Here is an 18,304-nt window from a genome sequence, read left to right on the forward strand (position 1 = left end):
GGACAAGGCCTCCATCCCCTCGCCTGGCTTCCCAGCCGGGGGCCGCAGTTGCCCGCTCGCTCGCCCACCGGGCGGCGGTCTGCTCGGCCCGTCCGCGGACCCCACGTCCGAGCTGGAAATCACCAGAGGATTCGTCGGTCCGTGGGGAGGGTGAACGGAGGAGACGCGCGTAGGAGAGGGCAGCGGCGGCTCTTTGCCCGGATCTTCTCTCGGGCGTGACATTTGTATCCAGCGGCTTTGCAGCTCCGCTCCCTCCTTGGGATGGCTGCAGCAGCAGCTCGCTTGCGAGATGCGTGGAAGTCGGCGGAGAGTTTGCCAGCCTCGAAAATACGGTTTCAGTCCTGTCTGCGAGCTCCGTGTTCCTGTAGCAGCAGTTCTGGGCAGTGAATGTAGTGTTTTGAACGGTTTTGAACAATTTTTCTTTAGCTGGCAGTACAACCACTGCCTTTATCATTCAAAAAGTATGTTGCTTTTATTTTTCAAACACCAGCTCTTTGCTAATGCTTAGAGGTCAGCAAATGCTTGATTTAATTGGAATTATATTGTCCAAGAAGGGACTGCTGGGGTCACAGACTTCAGTTTCCTTTATCTGTAGGAAGCCGCAGAGGTAGAGGCTGGATGATGTCCTAAGACATTAACTGATGACAGGGGAGCAAACCACGTATTAAACAACTTTGATAGTTGGATTTTGTATAGGGTGCAGATTTTTTTCTTCTTTTTTTCCTGGTGCCTGTCTCGGCCATCAGAAATCACTGGATGAAAAATATATTCCCACATCACCATTCTGCCTTATTCATATTGCAGAAATGATTTTCAAAGAGACATAATGACAAAAAAAAATTCTGTTGCAAACTTTTATGCATGCCTTGTTAGTAGATGATATTATTAAAGATAAAGGTACTTCAAAGATTGCAGTACACTGGATCTTTCTTCCTCTTTCTGTTGGCTAAATACAGGTTTTTTTCCTTTTAGTCTAAAAATAATACTATTTTCCGGGTGCTGCACTTGAGTTTTCAACATTTAATCACATTATTCCTGTTTCTTCATTATCAACTGGCTTTTAAAAGAAGCTGAAAGTTTTGCTTACTTGCAAAAAACCCCACCAACTGTGCTTAATAAAACGTAATCTTTTTGTCAAAATCTGTTTGGCTATGTCCTTTCATGTTTCTTTCTTTTTTTTATTTGAAGGGTGCTGCAGAGTGGAAGAATGCTAATAACAAAATGCAGAGTGTTTCCAGGATTAAGAAAATAGCTAATGCATAAGTGCTGGATTGTAATATTATTTGTGCAGTTAAAGTTTCTCAGCATTAAGTGACAGAAAGTCTCTTGTGCCAGAAGAGCCCTCATGTGACTGCAGTCTTCCCCGTTTTGCCCTCTTTAGGTAGATAAGATAGTGGACCAGCTGCAGCAGTTTGTTCAGAGCTATGATCTGGCAGCCCTTCGGGATTACTGGAGTTATCTTGACCGACGCCTTTTCAGCCGTTTGGAAGATGTGTACCGGCCAACAGTGAACAAGCTGAAAACCAGCTTATTCCGATACTACCTCGTCCATACTGTTCAGGTAGTGTTTGATTTTTAGGCTTCTGTTTTAAAAAGATCCTGGTCTCTGAAACCAGAGCAATAAAATATTCTTGTGAGCCTCTGACAGGCCTGGCATGTAAGAGACAAGCAATTCATGTGTCATGTATCAGGAGTGTAGCAAGGAGTTTGATACAGACTCACATGACAAGCTTGTAAACAGGATAGAGAAGCTTGGGCAAGAGGGAAATATGGTTAGCTGGGAGCAAGATACTTGTACTCAGACATGAAGGCACGTCCCCCTCAGACAGGATGGCTGTACTGCTAGCTCAGTCCTGCTCAGCCTCTGTTAATAACTTGGATGCTGGGACAGATCACAAGGTTTGTAAACACCTCCTTGTGGGGCATTGCCATGGGAACAGAGGAGGACAAGAACAGTGCTCAAAGCAATCTTCATAAGTTGAAGAAACAGGCAGAAAAAAGCCCCAAGCACCTGTGTGTAGGCAGGAGTCGTCAGATACTCCGATGCAGAATAAGGAGCGATTGAGCAGGCAGCAGCAGTGCTGGGAAGGGCCTTACTGCAGCACTGGGGATCAACGGGCAGGATTGTCTGTATTCCTTCTACTCAGCCAATCCTTCCTGGCACCCCAGCTCTTAAAGCATCAAGGGAGTTGGAGGGCCCAGAAGGAAAAAAGGTGACTTGAAGTTGGTGGAGTTGAGTTTTAGTTTATAAGAGAGGGGAGAAGTGGGCTTCAAATCTGTACAAGGTAATGTGGGAGAGAAAATGAGTGAATGTTTTTTGTTTGCTTTGAATAAAACAGAAAATAATGACCTTAAAATGGAGCAGAGATTATCTCGTTGAAACCTTAAGAAAGTCAATGGAATATATTACACAGGGTAGGCTTTGGCAAACAGAATAGACAAATACCTGTCAGGAATTCATGTTCCATTTCTTACGACTTAGAAGCATGTTTCCTCCTTGATTCCATTTCCTGACTGAAAATCTTTAATGACAGGTGTTGGTGGAGAAGTCGAAATCTAATGCACATTTCTGGAAGTGTGTTTTTTCATGTTTTGTTTTGCCCTGTGCTTACCCTGAGGCATGTCTGTCCTTCTCTGAATAATGTATCAGATGGAAACCTTTTCAGCCTACATCTGCTGTAGACTTGGGTAATTTGAAGTACACTTTGGTCCTATGTATGAACGTTCATGTCTTGTGTCAGTGCACAAACTGCACTGGTTTAGCTGAAAATCAGTGTAAGTGATTAGTTTGATTTGCCTCAGCCTTTTCAACAAGACTGTGGTGAGTAGAAAGAAGGTCAGATCAAGTGCATTTGTGAGCGTCTCTTAGCGTATTTGAGAGTCTTTTGTTGCCCGATGAATCTGTTAACTCTAACCACTTGCCCTGTTGGGTGGTGAAAGTAGTTGTTAGTGTGTTCATAACACAGAGCAAATATTCTTAGAACCCATGTGGTGGCATTAATGGAAGCATGAGCTCTGTTCTTCTTGCTATGTTTCAGACTGGCCGCAATGACAAGGCGCAGGAGTTTTTCCTCAAGCAGGCCTCTGAGCTCCAGAACCAGGTGGAGTGGAAGGATTGGTTTGTCCTGCCCTTCCTCCCTGCCCCAGACTCCAACCCCACCTTCGCCACCTATTTCTCACGCCAGTGGGCAGATACGTTTATCGTGTCTCTGCACAACTTCCTGAGTGTGTTGTTTCAGTGCATGCATATCCTTTTTTGCAAATAATAGTTAAATCTCCCTTGCCCTGGTGTTATGCTTACTATTGACAGTGGTGCCAAGAATATAGCATTACAGAATTACAGCAGTATTGCTGCTTTCAGGTGATTGTTTAAAGCCAAGACTTTGTAGGAAGTTGGTGTTTACCAGAGGATGTTGGAATAGTTATTGTTCAATTATCTGATGATCTATTATATTCCCTGGGTACAAGCAATTGTGGTTGTTGCTAATGCTGAGCTCATCCCTATGCTAGTGACTAGAAATCTTGTCCATATCTTGTTCTGAAATGCTTTTCCTTTTTGCTTGGCCTGGTACAAAACAGGTGTGCATACTTGGGTCATAGTCCATAACTGAACTAGCATCTCCTGTTAGACCCTTCTCTGGGTACATATGTTGACAACATTGTTTAGTGACAGCTCACTGTAATAGGGTAATTCAATGTTAGCAGAAATAACAGCTTTTGTCCCACACTACGGAGTTCTGACCTTGTCTGTTTGCTGATGGGCAGATTTACACTGTAGCTGGAATACAGCTCATCTTGAACTGTTTCTTCAGTGTACACTAATGCAGTAACATAATCTGTCTTGTCCTCCACTTCTGACATGTAAAAGGAAGAATCTAAAAATCCTTGCTAAGCCTACATGAAATAGTTTGTGCAACAGTAAAGTACAAAGAAAGTACAAAGTTGGCTCGGGTAACTAAGCTGTTACTAGTCTTCTGGCTTTGCACATACTTCTTGCTTTGCTGTTTTACAGTCCAATGGCTAGTATGGAGTACGGGCTTTTAGAATTAAGCCAGGTGCACACAAGTTCTTGCATTGGTTTTCTTTAACGTTCCTCACCAGTTCCAGTCATTTTGAACTTTGAAGCTGAATGTCTCAGGAGCAGTCTCATACAAGAAGAAAATGAATTGTTGCGGCATAAGGTCAGAACTGAAGTCACTCTTTAGTTGCTGACTGTGTGAGGCTGTTAGTTTTGTAAAATTGGTTCCATCCATTCAAGAAGGTTGTAGCTGTTCAGTTCAGTGCAATTATTCCAAGGCAGATTCTTCTGTAAGTCCTTTGTTATTTTGGTTTATCTTTTCAACTGTCTCCAGCAAACTTAGGGTTGTGATCATATCATGAAATGTCTGTTTAGGGTATTAACTGTCCCTCTGCTGGAGGTGACTGTCTCTCTCCCTGTGCTATCTGACAGGTGGCTGCATACTGTGCAAACTGCTTTCCTGCTACACTGCAAAGTCAAGACAAGCTGAAACTAGTGGTGGGTTAAGGGCATATATGGCTGACTTTGCATGGAAACTTCTGAATAGTATTCAGTCACTTCCAGGTTTTAGCTGATGGAGCAACAGAAACGGGCAATAACTTCTGGCAAAAAGGCAGAAACTATTACTTCTGAAATGGCTGCTTCACCATGGTTGAAGTGCACTTAAAGCAATTTAGATCAACTAATGGAAATGTTGTGAATGTCCGTTTCCCAATTCTAGACCTTAGAGTAAACCATAAGAAGGGCTGACCGGTTCAGACAAAATGTCGCCCAGCTCCATGTCTGGTTTTTGACGGTATTGTCAGCAGATGCTTAGAGAGAGGGTGTAAGAGTATGTAGCACAGGTCAGTCCTTTCCCAGTATAATTTCTTGTTAGGAGAGATTTCGGAAATCTACAGTTTAAGAACTTTCTAAACTACAGATCACATGTGGATGATCACATACAAGTGGGAAGCCTTATTCATGTAAGCAGGACTTTAGTTTCACTTCCTCAAACATATCAAGTAAAAGTTCGTTCTGTATGAATACTTCAGTAAAGTGAGTTTTGTGCTTTGCCTCTTGTATTACAAAACATTATCTTGTATGTTGTGCTTCCTGTTTCAGCTGTTTTGGTAGCTGATCAACACTGTTCGTTTGTCCTAAAAATGTTGAAGTAAAATAGAATAATTGATTTCAAAAAGGAGGCTTTTTTGCGAAAGAAAAGCGAGGTTTGTCACTGTGTACTGTATGGAGTCACTGGATCAGGCAAACTTTGACAAGAGGGTTCTGCAAAGATGGTCAGTGAATAGGGACAGCAGGATAAGGTATGTTTTGAAGTAGAGCTCTTTTATTTCCTTCAATTTTGTGTTCTGTACTTTTAGTCAAATTAAAGCTGTTTTTTGTTTGTGGTATGTTGATTGATATTACTTACAGACTGGGTAAGCGTTCTCTGGCAAATAGGCAGAGGTAAAACTATAGACTTTCCTTTTTGGAGAACTGCTCAGGTCAGAAAAGGAAGCAGCCACCTATAGAATACAGGTTTAAATAAAAAATGGTGTGAATAAACGTTGAATTTGATGCTAGTTGAAATTAAGTAGTGATTCTGATTTCACTGTTGAAACAATGCATATATGTGAACAGCAAGCTGGATTTCTAAAGCTCCTTTTTCTTCTTGTAATTTCTTTCCATAAATACTACGGTAAAAGGAAAAAGAAGAATTATATCTGAAAAACAAATGTACAGAAGCAGAAAAGCCTGAGGAACTCTTCATGTGCAGAGGAGTCACAGGCATAAACCACATCCGTCACAGAAAGCTGCATCCTGAGGTTCCTCTCTGCTAAGGGGGAAAAAGAAAAATTTCTTTCTCCATGATGTGGAGATAAATCTCCCTGTCATGCTTGGGAGGGAGCTGGGCAGGGTGTGGAGCTGGATTTCAGGGTGACCTGATGGCGTTGGCCTCAGTGCACCCTGACAGCTCACCAAACCCTTGGCTGTGGGAAGAAGATTACCTTCTAGGCTCAGTGCCTATACATCACTACTGCCAGTCACATGCATTGCCCTGGCCTTGAACTGCCTGCATGGAGTGCCTGATCGGCTCTGCCCTGGCTGGCTCTAGTTTCCCAGCACCATTAGCGTTCCTACAGCAACAGCCCAAGGAGAGGTGTGAAGGGTTTTAAGTAAGCTCCAGTTGCATGTGTGTAAAGTACTGATTGTTTTGACTGCTTGGACTAATGTGATGCTCAGCCAGTCAGAGCAACTTTCTTCCCTCCCCACCCTTCTAGGGCTGTTGAAATAAAAGGAGTAAACTACTACAGCAAGTGGGAAGGAGGTGAATCTCTGTGACCCTCTGTTTACTTGGCTGTCTTCTCTTTTTGTAGCTGTTTGCTTTGCAGGCTGAATCCTCCCGCATGAAGAAAGAGGAACTGGAGGTGGAACAAGCAGTTGTGCATCACAAGTTGCCTGCATACGTGGCCAACATGGATCGACTAGGGGACTCTGAGCTGTGAGTGCCTGCAGGGGAGGAGCTGGGGACAGGCTCTGCTGCTTTTATTGGGTCAGGGAGGCTGCTGGAGGGTCATTTCCTTGTTCCCTGCCCTGGGAATCAATGCAGAAAGACATCCCGGCAGAAATTCTGGTTACCAAAGTGGGTTTAATGGCAGAATTCATGACAGGCATCTCCCCTGCTATTTGGGAGAGAGATTTTTGCCAATCAGTGAGAGCCCAAGAACACATGGAGGTGATTCTGCTCTGCTCTCAGCATTGCACCAAGGCGTTCTGGGCAACCAGGGCACTGGTAGCAGTACAATACCTTGCAGTATTGCTCAACTGAAGTGGATTCTCTCTTGACTCCTATTTACTTTAGTGCCTGCGGTGCAGTAGGTGAATGCCCTGTGTTGTTTTGTAGACACTGTTACTGTATGACCCAAAGGGCTCATTGTTACGCAGAGATGCTTTCTTGCTCTTGCAAAGTCAAGGCAAAAAGGAGTTTCTCTTCTGCAAGGCTCACTTACGCACAGAATTCCCCATAAAATTGCTGCAGTTAGTGTGTTTTATGGCTACATCTATTGTATTCTTATCTGTGGAAATTAGGCAGCATGCACAGTGATACAGCTTGTTTAATTGTTATTTAAACTCTTACTTTCCCCCAGTACACAGTCATGCAAAGCAAGTCTGTGTGTTTGAATTTATTGGGTTATTGAGGTTTTGGGTCTTTTTTCTTGCTTTAAAGGGATCTGAAAGTAAAAGTAGCTTAGCCACAGGGTATTAATAACACTGCTGGGCCTTTGACTTTCTCATGTGCTTTTTTCACGTCTATTCAGACAGGAGGGGGATTAACAAATTATCCTGCTGACAATGACAAATAGAAGTTGTAGCAGAGACCACACACAAAGTCTATGTTATAGTCTAAAAGTTGTCTGATTAAATAGACTTCAGTGTCTGGTGAGCTATCTTGAGAACTGCTCTGCAATCTCTGCATGGGGCAGGCTACAGAGTTTAATTTGAGGTTTTTGTTTGTTTGTTTGTTTTGTTTTGTTTTGTTTTTAACTACTCTGTGTGGAAAGCCCTGATGTTCATCTGCACACGTGGGGGAGAGTGACATGAGGGATGGGATAATTTGTTCCCATAGTAATTTTTGTCCATTTGTATTAGAAGAACTTGCCTTAGAAGTGGCATTTCTTGTGTGTGCAACTTGTCTCTTAGTCTGGGAGCCAGTTCTGGTTGCTTTTTCCATGTCTCTGCTCAACCCAAAGCCCAACTTTGGTAGAACAGTTCCTTCATAGAAGAGAGGATAGACACAGTGCAGATGATTGTATTCCCCTTCCCCTGGGTGCTGCTCTGCTCTGAGGAAGCTGTAGCAGAGTGAGGTCAGACAGTTATGTTCTGGGAAGCAGCTGCTGCTCTTGACGTTGTGGGGTGAGAAGGGAGGTGTGTGTAATCATAGAAATGGACCTAAACTTTCTTATTTTCTTTGGATCTGGTTTTTGAGATATCGAGGGCCTGTGCTTTAAAATTGCTGAACATGACTTGCTGAGTAACTAAGGGTGTTCAGTGAAACTCTGGATACTGAATGCCTCTGGAAGTAGGTCTGTTTTATGCCTTGAATTGGGAATCCCAGCTGAATAGGTTCTTTGGAAATCTGGATTCCCCTGCCTTTCCCTTAGGGTCTTTCTAAACTAACCAGATGGAGTGGAAGGAGTTGGAGGTGGCCGTACAGGGGATTCAGCAACAGTTGAGCCCACTGTCTCAGTGGCATCACTGAGAAGTGAGCTTTGGTTACAGTAATTATAATGATCTGCCCCAGGCACTAACAGGATGTTTTAAAACATTTTTTTTAATGCACAGTGGTCCATCGGCTTGGAAAGGAACATGTGTCCTCCAGTGGTTCAAACAGCCAGCACTTCGCTTGTTGGGTGGTCTTTGATCAGGTTGGCTACACTTTCATGTTCTGTTTGGTGGTGTTTTTTGTTTTTTGTTTTTTTTTTTAATTAGTGATATGACCTGCAGCCAGAGGAGTACTACACATTCTCTTCAGTCCCGGGGAGGCTTTCTGTCCTCTTTTCTTTCTCAAAGTAAAAAGGGCCCTTCCAGACCACCCCATCCAAGTGGGGCATCTCCAACGCAGACTGGCAGTATGCTGCTAGGGAAGAAAGAACCAACAAATCACCAGGTAATTCTCAACTCTGTTAGTTGAAAGGTGCTCAGTATCCAAGGAATTAACTTGCAGCACAGCACTGCTCCAAGCTTTTGCTTCCACCTGTAAAAAAGGAGATGTCCTTTCCTTCCTTGCAAGTGTATGCTGGGTGTGAATGCAGTGCAAGAACAGCTGCTGTTGTCTGGGGGCTTGTGAAGCCCTTGCAGGTGCTTGGTTTCTTTGCCTCCTCTTTTGCTCTTTGTTCTGCAGCCTAGCACAAGTGTAACTTTGCCAAATCACTCCTCTGCCTTCCAGAGTGCCAAAGGAAAAGAAGGAACAGTGAGCTGTAAGGACGGGAAGAGCCACTTCAGTGGGTTAGTAGCAGGCGAGTCAAGTTCCCTGCAGCAGCGGCAGAAGCGCTTGCAAGAGCATGGGAAGGAAAGGAAGGAACTGCTGTCAAAAGGGACCTTTCAGGTACCAGGCAACACTGCAAGGCTGCGAAGCGGAGGGCTGGTGTTTCTGTAGTTTGTTGTGCTAGGTGGTAAAACAAGTGCAAGTGTTCCGGTTAAGCTTCTGAATTGCTACTCAGCTCTAACTGTATCAAAGGTTAATCTCTGTAGTTAATCAACTCCTTCCACACTTGGTTTATTTCTGTGTCCCTGGAAGGGAATCAGTATTGACATTTCAAATGGAAGAAGAGTTGTCTTTTGTCATGATCTTTTCAACAGCCTGGTCTTGGGGAGGGTATGTTTCCTCCACCTTAATGGTTATATTCAAAATACCTTGTTATAAACCCCATTCCTTAGTGGCAATGGGCTTCGCTCACCCATCCTGCCCAAGTGAGTTCTCTCCTGTGGGTTCTTATGCTGGTTTGTACAGGCTCTGTGTGGGACAGATAAAAATTGATAGAAAGTTTTCCTGGGTAGGAGTGGAAATATCCTTTGTAGCAATCTTAGCTTTTTGAAGATTTTTGCACTGTATATTGCAGTTTTGCCTGGGGGCGTGCCCTGCTTTCTAGTCTAATGAAATGATAAAACTGTATTCTGGATTTTAACTGCTGAAGGTCAGCAGACTACTTCTGTTCACCTGTGTTTTGTCTGGCTTTCAGCAGCCATGTGGTCAAAGGATACAGAGCGCAAGAGGAATGATGGGAGCATCTCAGCTGTGTTTATTTTGGCTGTATGAGACACTCTGCCTCGGGGGAGAGACAGTGCTGAGGGACTGTTGCTTATTGGCCTGTATTTGTGGCTGTTCTGTGTTGGGGAGCGCTGCTTTAGGGAGGAGATGTTATTCCATGACTGAGCATTCAAGGCTACGAGAGAATTTTTTTTCTCAATGCATGTGAGCAAAAAGGAAACTGAAAGGCAGCACTGTTTCTTTCACACGAGTGTCATTCATTGGTTGTTACCTTCCCACACTAACTAACACAGAGAGAGGCATTCTTGGATTTATCTCCCAATCTTTTCCAGCTTTGTGATTTCAGATTATTTGATTATGCCGTGCTTGACCCATTGCTTAAGATGTGAAGCTACTGTAAATAAGGCAAGGGTGTGTTAGGGAACAGGGATTCAAAACCATCAATACCAATACCATTGTGGGGCATTTCATCTTCAGAGGATGGTTTAGCAAGGGAATGCTTGCAGATGTTTTACTGGCTTATATGCTGTGTCTGCTTCTTGTTCAGTTTCTGGTGGCAAGGGAAGACTAAGCTGCTTTCAAACACTTCTGCATGCTGCAGCGCAGATCTTGTCTCATTCAGATACCTTGACCTCCTAGAACTCCATTTGTTCTGTCTGCCTTGTCAAATTGGGTTTTAAGCTTTTGGGCTCATGTCGACTTTACCATTGTCATCAGTCAGTTGGCTGCCATGGTTGCCCCATTGCGCACAGACTAAATCTCTGGCAGACAAAGATAATCCATCCACTGGGGCTCACCATCCAACAAGAGATTTTGTCCAGGTTTACTGAACTGCATATTACACAGACTTAACTTAAATGCAAGAATTCCTTGAAATATGTTGATTTGCTTGTGACACTGTGCTCTAATGGCATCAAAATGGGCCTCTGATATCGGCTGAAGTATGCCAAACAGATGTTGTGGTTCCTTTAATTAATACAGGAAAGCGTATGGCTGGGCACATGGAAGAGGGATATAAGGGACTCTACAACGAAGGAGGCCATATTAAATGGTGCAATTGTGCAACACACTATCCTTGTTCTCAGAAAGGTCCCTGGTAGGAGGGGTGTTGAACTGACAATGCTTCTCTTTCAGTGCAGCTTCTTGGGTTTTTTTCTCCCAGCTGGGGTGGCTGAAGAGCTTGATCTGGAGCTTGTGCTTCCTTGTATTTCACATAGTATTTCTTCCTTCAGGGCCAAAGTGCTGAGAAGAAAACAGATATTAGCACAGCTGAGACAGAGCTGTGCTCAGAGCTGCATGCTGAGCAAACAGAGACTTCAACCAAAACGCCTGTCAGCAGTGCAGAGGCTGTGGGGGTCCGGCAGGAGCAGCCTTTCATCGTCCTGAGCCAGGAGGAGTATGGGGAGCACCATTCATCCATCATGTACTGCAGGTAGTGGACTGGTAGAAGAGGGCTTTCTCGTACAAGCTGCTGTAGAGGACCAGCAATGTCTGGCATCTTTCTCCCAGCCTCTGTTCTGTCCAGCACATTGTGCATGTACTCTCGGTTGTAGGGCAGTTGAGTTGGTGTGACTGAAAATAGCCTGTAGTTTATGCAGTGAGAATGGATGGAGATTTTTGTGACTGGGAGAAGCCAGCCAGGAAGAAACTCTCTGGGAAAGGAGGATCATATTGCTTAAGGGCGCTGTGCTTTGCATGTGGAGCTTGGTGCGCTTCATTGTGCCAGTTATTGTGGACTGAACGGGAGGTGGTGCAAGGAAGTTCTGATTCCTGCAGAAGGAATTGGTGTGTGGCCAGGACGGGAAGGATTACTGAGTTATCTACTGGCATCTGAGAACTTTAGGGAGAAAAATATCCAATCAGTTTCCTTCTGCACATAGGGTTGATTGTTCTGGTCGGAGGGTGGCCAGCTTGGATGTGGACGGGGTCATCAAAGTCTGGTCTTTTAACCCCATAATGCAAACTACAGCTTCATCCATTTCCAAATCTCCGTTGCTGTCTCTGGAATGGGCGACCAAGCGTGATCGGCTGGTGAGTAGTCTGCATGTGGAGGCTCGAGAGTCACAGCAGATGATTTGGGGCTGTGTTGCTATGTGTTGCACATTAAATTCTAGACAGATGCATTGTGGATAAGATCAGGGCAAAAGTTAGTTTCTACTTCAGTGGCACATGGGGACCTGAAGCCTGTAGCGTCTAAGAAAAACTAGAGTGGGGATTGTGCTCTGTATATTGAGCAAGGAATTCCACCTTGCAGTAGGTGAACCACCACTGGTTGCCCTGAGAGAGAGAGGTTCCCAGGCTACAGTGTGGGTACAGCTGCAGGATAGAATTAGCCCCTTTAAGAGAAGTGCCTGTCTTCAGGCAGAGCAGGCAGCCACTTGTAAAGGCAGGCAGAGGCAACCAGGTACAACAGCCCATGGGAACCCTGCAACAGGGAGCTGTGGAGCTTTACTCACACCCTGAGCCACAAGCAGAGAAGAGAGAGCAGGGGTGTGGTGTTGGCATTCTACTTGCATAGGTGTGAAAAGGGCTCCATGGCCAGTTTTATACTGGTGCCTTATGACTTGGGGGTTGGTGTGTGCATAAGGAGCTCGGGGCTTGTTTAAATACCATGACAGTTTAAGTGTTTCCCATAGCACTTTTCCTCTAGTTCTGTTACTAGAGAGGAGCCTTAAATTATATGCATTCTTCTGAGTCCTAGAACTGTTGCTAGTGTTTCATGCCCTCCCTTGGTGAACAGAGAGGGCTGTGTGAGAAGGCAGGCCTGCAACTGAGGGAATATTCCTTACATTCTGGTGCTGACAATGTGTTGCTGCTAACCCCAAAATGCCACCTCTGAAGAGCTGGTGCTACAGCTTATCTCTTTCTTTTCTTTTGCTCTTGGAAAGGAGGCTGTCCACGTAGTTGTTCTGATGTTTCTTCTGCTTTTATTTCCTGCTTGCTGAAAGAAATGTTCTTCTTTCTGAAATATATGGGGATTCAGCAGCAAATCAGGCTCTGAAGAGAGAAGGATCTGGCTTGCTTAATTTTCTTGGATAATGCATCCCTCCATGGTTTTACTTTAGATCTAAATTGTAGCGCCACTGATAAAGCATGTGTGAGCCCTTCTGAATTTCATTCTCCCCAAGGCTTCTACTTGGTTTTCTCTTAAACTTAGATGGTTAATTCTGTTACTCTTTCCTTGCTCCCCTAGATAATGAGACTGCACATAGGTTTTGCATCCTATAATGTTGAGCCATACTCTAGAAAGTGGCTTTTACTCCATCTTGGTGCCTATCAGATCTTCTTCTCACTGGAAAGCAGTGCTTTTACTCTGACTTCTGTGGCTCTGGGGTAGTCCTTCTCAGCGTGATATGTAGAGAAAGACAGGATGTACCCTAATGGAGTGACATTTAATCCAAATGCATAAATAGAAAAAAATTTACTCTGTGTCTTGATGGTTGTTGGACAGAATCATTGTACTCCTCACTCACACTTCTTCCATCTCCTCCTTGCTGGTTTCAAGCTATTGCTTGGCAGTGGGGTTGGGACGGTTCGTCTTTATGACACAGAAGCAAAGAAGAATCTCTGTGAAATCAGCATTGATGAAGACATGCCCAGGTAACTCTGGAATAGTGATTTTTATATGTAAATATAAATGTTGTTGGTTCTGACTGTGAAAAGGTAGGTGAAGTCTCAATGTTCCTGCTGCTTTCCTGAAACTGCAGGACTATCTAGCCTTCGTCCAGAGGGCAGTCCCTGTCTGAGCAGTGTAAAACTGCTCAGTTAAATGGGAGACACTCAAAATCTGTCTAAGCACATGAATCCTGCCCTCCTTTACAGTGCACCCTGTCTTGCAGGGTCTTAATGGTAGAGATCATAGGCAAGTATTGTGTTTGAGGCAGCTGCTGGAGAGAGGCAATTCAGGATCATGTTCGCTCTGTTTCAGGATCCTCTCGCTTGCCTGCAGCCCAAGTGGTGCCTCCTTTGTCTGTTCTGCGGCAGCCCAAAGCCCCATCTCCCACATTGGCTTCTCAGCAGTCAGCTCTGGGGGCAAAAGCATGAACCAAGTTCCTGGGAAGCTGCTGCTGTGGGACACTAAAACAATGAAGCAGCAGGTACTTGCTGAGTTCCTTTTCTTTCTCAGTCTGCTTGCTGAGAATGAGTGTCTTCTCTTTCAGTGTGTAGGAGCTCTCTTTCTAAATTATGCTGACTTTCTTTTTCCCCCCTTCCTCCTTTCCCCTCTATCACATGCAGGATAAAAATGAATAATGTAAGTAGCTGCTGGGTTTGGATGGGGTTTTTCTGTTTTGTTGGTGTGTTGGTTTTTTTGAGGGATTCCTCAAAATAGTCCATAGCCTTGTTTCTCTCCTGCCTGCACAGTTTGTGACTGGAAATGTCCCAAGAGGACTAAATGACGCTTTGCTCAGGCTTTCTCTGGTTGAGCTATACTGAAGGGTTTTCTTTGCTATTTCCCCTGCCCTCCCTGTTTTTAAGTGAAGTGCTTCCTTCAGAGGTTTCATCTCATGTCATCTTCTCCATTGTTTTGATTTAGATGGGTCAGACTCTGACAGGGAATCTCATCCCATCCCTCACCTTTGCCCTTAAAAAATACTGTCCCTGTCATGTAGGAGAAAGCAACATACTTAAGCTAATGCCTGCCAGAAGCTGGTTTTGCAGCCTTGAGGCCATGGCCAAGAAAGCTGTGGCTTGGCTGAGGTGAATTGTTGGGTTAGTGTCATAGTAAAATGCAGCTGCCAACCTTGAAGTCTGTAGTCACAAGAGGTGTAGGGCTCCAAACTGGAGGAGTTCTTGCTACTAAATACCGTCTTCCCTCCCTCCCCTGGAGATCAGCTTCTTGGCACCCCCAGCTCCGTTTCTCAGCATTAATGCAGACTTTCCCTTCCAGCTGCAGTTCTCCCTGGAGCCTGAGCCCATTGCTATTAACTGCACAGCCTTCAACCACAACGGCAACCTGCTGGTCACCGGGGCTGCAGACGGGATTGTTCGTCTCTTTGGTACGGCAGACAAGGACCTGGGGGTGTTGGTCAACAGCCAGCTGAATATGAGCCAGCAGTGTGCCCAGGTGGCCAAGAAGGCCAATAGTGTTCTGGCTTGTATCAGAAATAGTGTGGCCAGCAGGACAAGGGACCTGATTGTGCGTTTGGACTTGGCACTGCTGGGGCCGCACCTCCAAGACTGTGGTCAGTTTTGGGCCCCTCACTCACTACAAGGCCAACCTTGAAGTGCTGGAGCGCATTCGAAGAAGAGCAACGAAGCTGCTGAAGGGTCTAGCGAACAGGCCCTGTGAGGAGTGGCTGAGGGCACTGGGGCTGTTTAGCCTGGAGGAAAGGAGGCTTTTGGGAGGAGACCTTATCGCTCTCTGCAACTGCCTGAAAGGAGGTTGTAGCAGGGGGGTGTCGGGCTCTTTTCCCGAGTAGCAAGCGGCAGGACAAGGGGAAAGGGCCTGAAGTTGCACCAGGGGAGGTTTAGATTGGGTATTAGGAGAAATGTCTTCACTGGAAGGGTTATCAAGCCCTGGAACAGGCTGCCCAGGGAAGTGGTTGAGTCACCATCCCTGGAGGTATTTCGAAGACGTGTAGACGTGGCGCTCGGGGACACGGTTTAGGGGCGGGCTTGGCCGTGTTGGGTTTACGGTTGGACTCGATGATCTTTTCCAACCTAAACGATTCTATGAAATTGGGCCGTGAGGTGGCCCCTCAGTGTCCCCAGGTGGCTACTCCTAGCACCTTTCTTCTGCCAGCAGCGAGGCAGCAGTGAGACATGCCTGAACACCAAGGTGGAAGCTATTATCTCTCCTCCACAATAGCTATCAGGAGTCAACTGACATAAACTTTCTCTGGGGGACATTGGCTGGAGACCCTGGTAGTGCTGCTGGATTTGTTGTTTCCTTCTTGCTGAGGAGCAGAGTTACCTTGCCTTTGAGCCATGTGGTCTTGCCTGTGCCATATAGCAGTACTACTGCCAGAGGCTGAGTCTTGAGGAAAGGAATTAATGTGTGACCTTCCAGTTGAAGGCAAGGGCTTCACTTCAGTCCTCCTTCCCTAAGCAATTTCTGTTTCTCAGGTTTTGTCCTCTTCAGCCTGTCCTTGTGATAAAGGCAGTTTGGGCCTCCCTCTTCTGTGAATGAGGGATCTGCTTCTGGCCCAGGTGCTGAGCTGGAGGTTGCAGTCCCACGTCTGTGGGAGGGTAGAACCAGCAGCAGCTGTCAGGGTGGACAGGATAGCAAGGGGAGGAGAAGAAGAAAGGTGGCAGTGGGGCTTGGATGCTGAATGTCTGCAGTTGACAGTGAGCATGTGAGCAGCCCTATAAAGCTGGAGGAAGAGGTGACTAGTTAGAGGCGATGATTTTTGTGGCCAGTGTAAAAGCCACATGTTGGAGAACAAGCACGGGGTGCTGGCATCGGATTGGGCTCCCCCAGACTGATTTAGAGGGCTGGGACAGAGACCTTATGAACGTAAAGGGCCTCTCTGTCTTTACCTCAGTTCTGTGCATCTATGAGGAGTGTTCAGTACTGGTTCTTCCCTCAGATATGCAGCAGCACGAGTGCGCCATGAGCTGGAAGGCACACGACGGGGAAGTCTACTCCGTTGAGTTCAGCTATGATGAGAACACAGTCTACAGCATAGGCGAGGATGGCAAGGTAGGCTCTGGGTGACCTTCTACTGGTCGGCTGGCAGTGAGATCCCTTCTGAGGTCTTCTCCATATGGTGGGGATAGCAGTAAAAATACCCTCAGGATCTGGAGGATCTGTGGGCTGCTAACTGTAATTTTAGCTGTGCAGCACCACCCTGCTGCATACAGTCTGCAGAGAGAGTGGCTAGAAAGCATGTTAACAGCTGGAGCTGTCTTGGACCTTGTCTGCAAATCCTACTGTTGGCGACATCCCCTTCCTATGGAATCCTATGGAAAGTGAAGATGACCTTTCCATGCCCCTGAGATCACCACATTTGAGATCTGGGATCCACCAGGGACCAGATCCTTGACCACTTTGCATAAATTTCCTTATCAGCAGCTCCCTGTTGCTTGTAAGAAAGGCTTCAATTTCTGTGGTTCCAGTCTTCAGCAGTAGAGGTGTGGATCCGGGAGGGAGACTGCCTAAAGGTGCGGGTCCTTGGCTGATGCCAGTTAAGTGAATTCCCACCAGGATCCTGCATGCAGTGTGGAAAGACACATAGGCAGCAGTGCTTGTGGAAGCTAGAGCCTCTGTGTTTGCCTGGATAGTAGGCACTCTTACAGCTTTTGCAGCCTGTGTTTTGTAAATACACCCACTTAGATATAGATGTCAAAATGCCATCCTCTGTTTGTGAGGAATAGCCACTTTGCTTAAAAACCACAAATGGCCTCTCTACTTTCATCCCAGTCCATTAAACTATGCGCTTTTGTCATGTCTTTTTGTCATTCTAGTTTATTCAGTGGAATATTCACAAAAGTGGCTTGAAGGTGTCTGAGTATGATCTTCCCAGCGAAGCTACGGGTCCTTTTGTTCTGTCCGGGTACAGTGGCTACAAGCAAGTCCAATTCCCACGAGGGAGGCTTTTTGCTTTTGACTCTGAGGGCAACTATATGTTGACGTGCTCTTCTACTGGGGGAGTCATTTTTAAGGTAAGTCTGAGAAGTGACAGGAGTACTCTTACACATCTGTACAAGCTCTTGTTGTTACAAGGCTGCAACAGCAGCTGCTGAAGTTCTCAAGCAGCACCTACCCATCCGTGCTCTGTGCAAGTTGCTGCTCAGTTTCATACAGCGTGTGTTTTAGCAGTGTGTGGTGCTTAGCAAGTGTTTGAACCCTCTGTAAGCGTCTGGCCTTCTGTATGTAACTAGAGTATGTGTGCTCTGTGTTCTTAAAGCTTAGCTGCAGGAGTTTTCCTTAGTACCCAAGTGCCTAGGACAAAGTTTTAAATTATTTTTTTTTTAATATATTGATGCATGCCAGTTCAATGCAGAATGTGTGATTGTTGACTGATGCTCACGTTTAATCTGCCTTATGTGCTTGCTGATGCTATGTTAGTCCCAGCCTGATTCTCTCCTCTTACTGTGTACTGAAATGAAATGAAGGGTAAGGCTGAATGGTTCCAAGTACCCAAATTTCTGTGCCGCAGTAACAAGCGGTTACTGATCGCATGCCCCTTGCCTGCCTCCTCTTGAGTCAATGCCCATCAGTATAAGCCACTGCAAGGCAGGTTAGATGGAATTTTTACTTTGCATCTGGGGCATTCAGAACACCCGCACTAACATGAGCTCTAGCTTAGGCTTATGTGTTCTTCATCAGCGTGTGCTTTTAGCCTGCCCTGTTCAATTGCTGCAGCTCAGCTGATAGCAGAAGCTGAGCTGCTTGAGACTGCGTGCTTCTGTTGTGAGACTGGAAATTTGCTTCCTCATGCGTGCTACGTACATCTTGACATCTCTCTGATTTTTCCACTTAATTATGTATGCTGATGGGGATATGGAGTCTGTAGCAGGCTTTGGCTTCTCCTGTGGGTGCACTGCCCCCACTGCAGAAACTTGCCTCCTTAAAACCTTATGCTTTCCTTCTT

At 45.6% G+C, this 18,304-nt stretch overlaps 1 protein-coding gene across 1 annotated transcript in view; it reads left to right on the forward strand.

Moving 5' to 3' along the window:
• WDR91 (WD repeat domain 91) overlaps positions 1–17,453 on the forward strand; it is an 18,203-nt gene extending 750 nt beyond the window's left edge. Inside the window, exons 3-17 of the mRNA XM_010561991.1 lie at positions 233–289; positions 1,382–1,561; positions 3,039–3,246; positions 4,099–4,181; positions 4,451–4,516; positions 6,376–6,500; positions 8,489–8,666; positions 8,946–9,104; positions 10,985–11,199; positions 11,648–11,798; positions 13,273–13,367; positions 13,696–13,864; positions 14,656–14,764; positions 16,298–16,410; positions 17,175–17,453. Coding sequence (XP_010560293.1) covers positions 233–289; positions 1,382–1,561; positions 3,039–3,246; positions 4,099–4,181; positions 4,451–4,516; positions 6,376–6,500; positions 8,489–8,666; positions 8,946–9,104; positions 10,985–11,199; positions 11,648–11,798; positions 13,273–13,367; positions 13,696–13,864; positions 14,656–14,764; positions 16,298–16,410; positions 17,175–17,453 — 2,187 coding nt within the window. The remainder of the gene's footprint in view (positions 1–232; positions 290–1,381; positions 1,562–3,038; positions 3,247–4,098; positions 4,182–4,450; positions 4,517–6,375; positions 6,501–8,488; positions 8,667–8,945; positions 9,105–10,984; positions 11,200–11,647; positions 11,799–13,272; positions 13,368–13,695; positions 13,865–14,655; positions 14,765–16,297; positions 16,411–17,174) is intronic.
• The last annotated feature ends 851 nt before the right edge of the window (positions 17,454–18,304 follow it).

The sequence above is a fragment of the Haliaeetus leucocephalus genome, unplaced genomic scaffold (assembly GCF_000737465.1).
Source record: "Haliaeetus leucocephalus isolate CR32 unplaced genomic scaffold, Haliaeetus_leucocephalus-4.0 Scaffold151, whole genome shotgun sequence".
In the NCBI taxonomy this organism is placed as follows: domain Eukaryota; kingdom Metazoa; phylum Chordata; class Aves; order Accipitriformes; family Accipitridae; genus Haliaeetus; species Haliaeetus leucocephalus.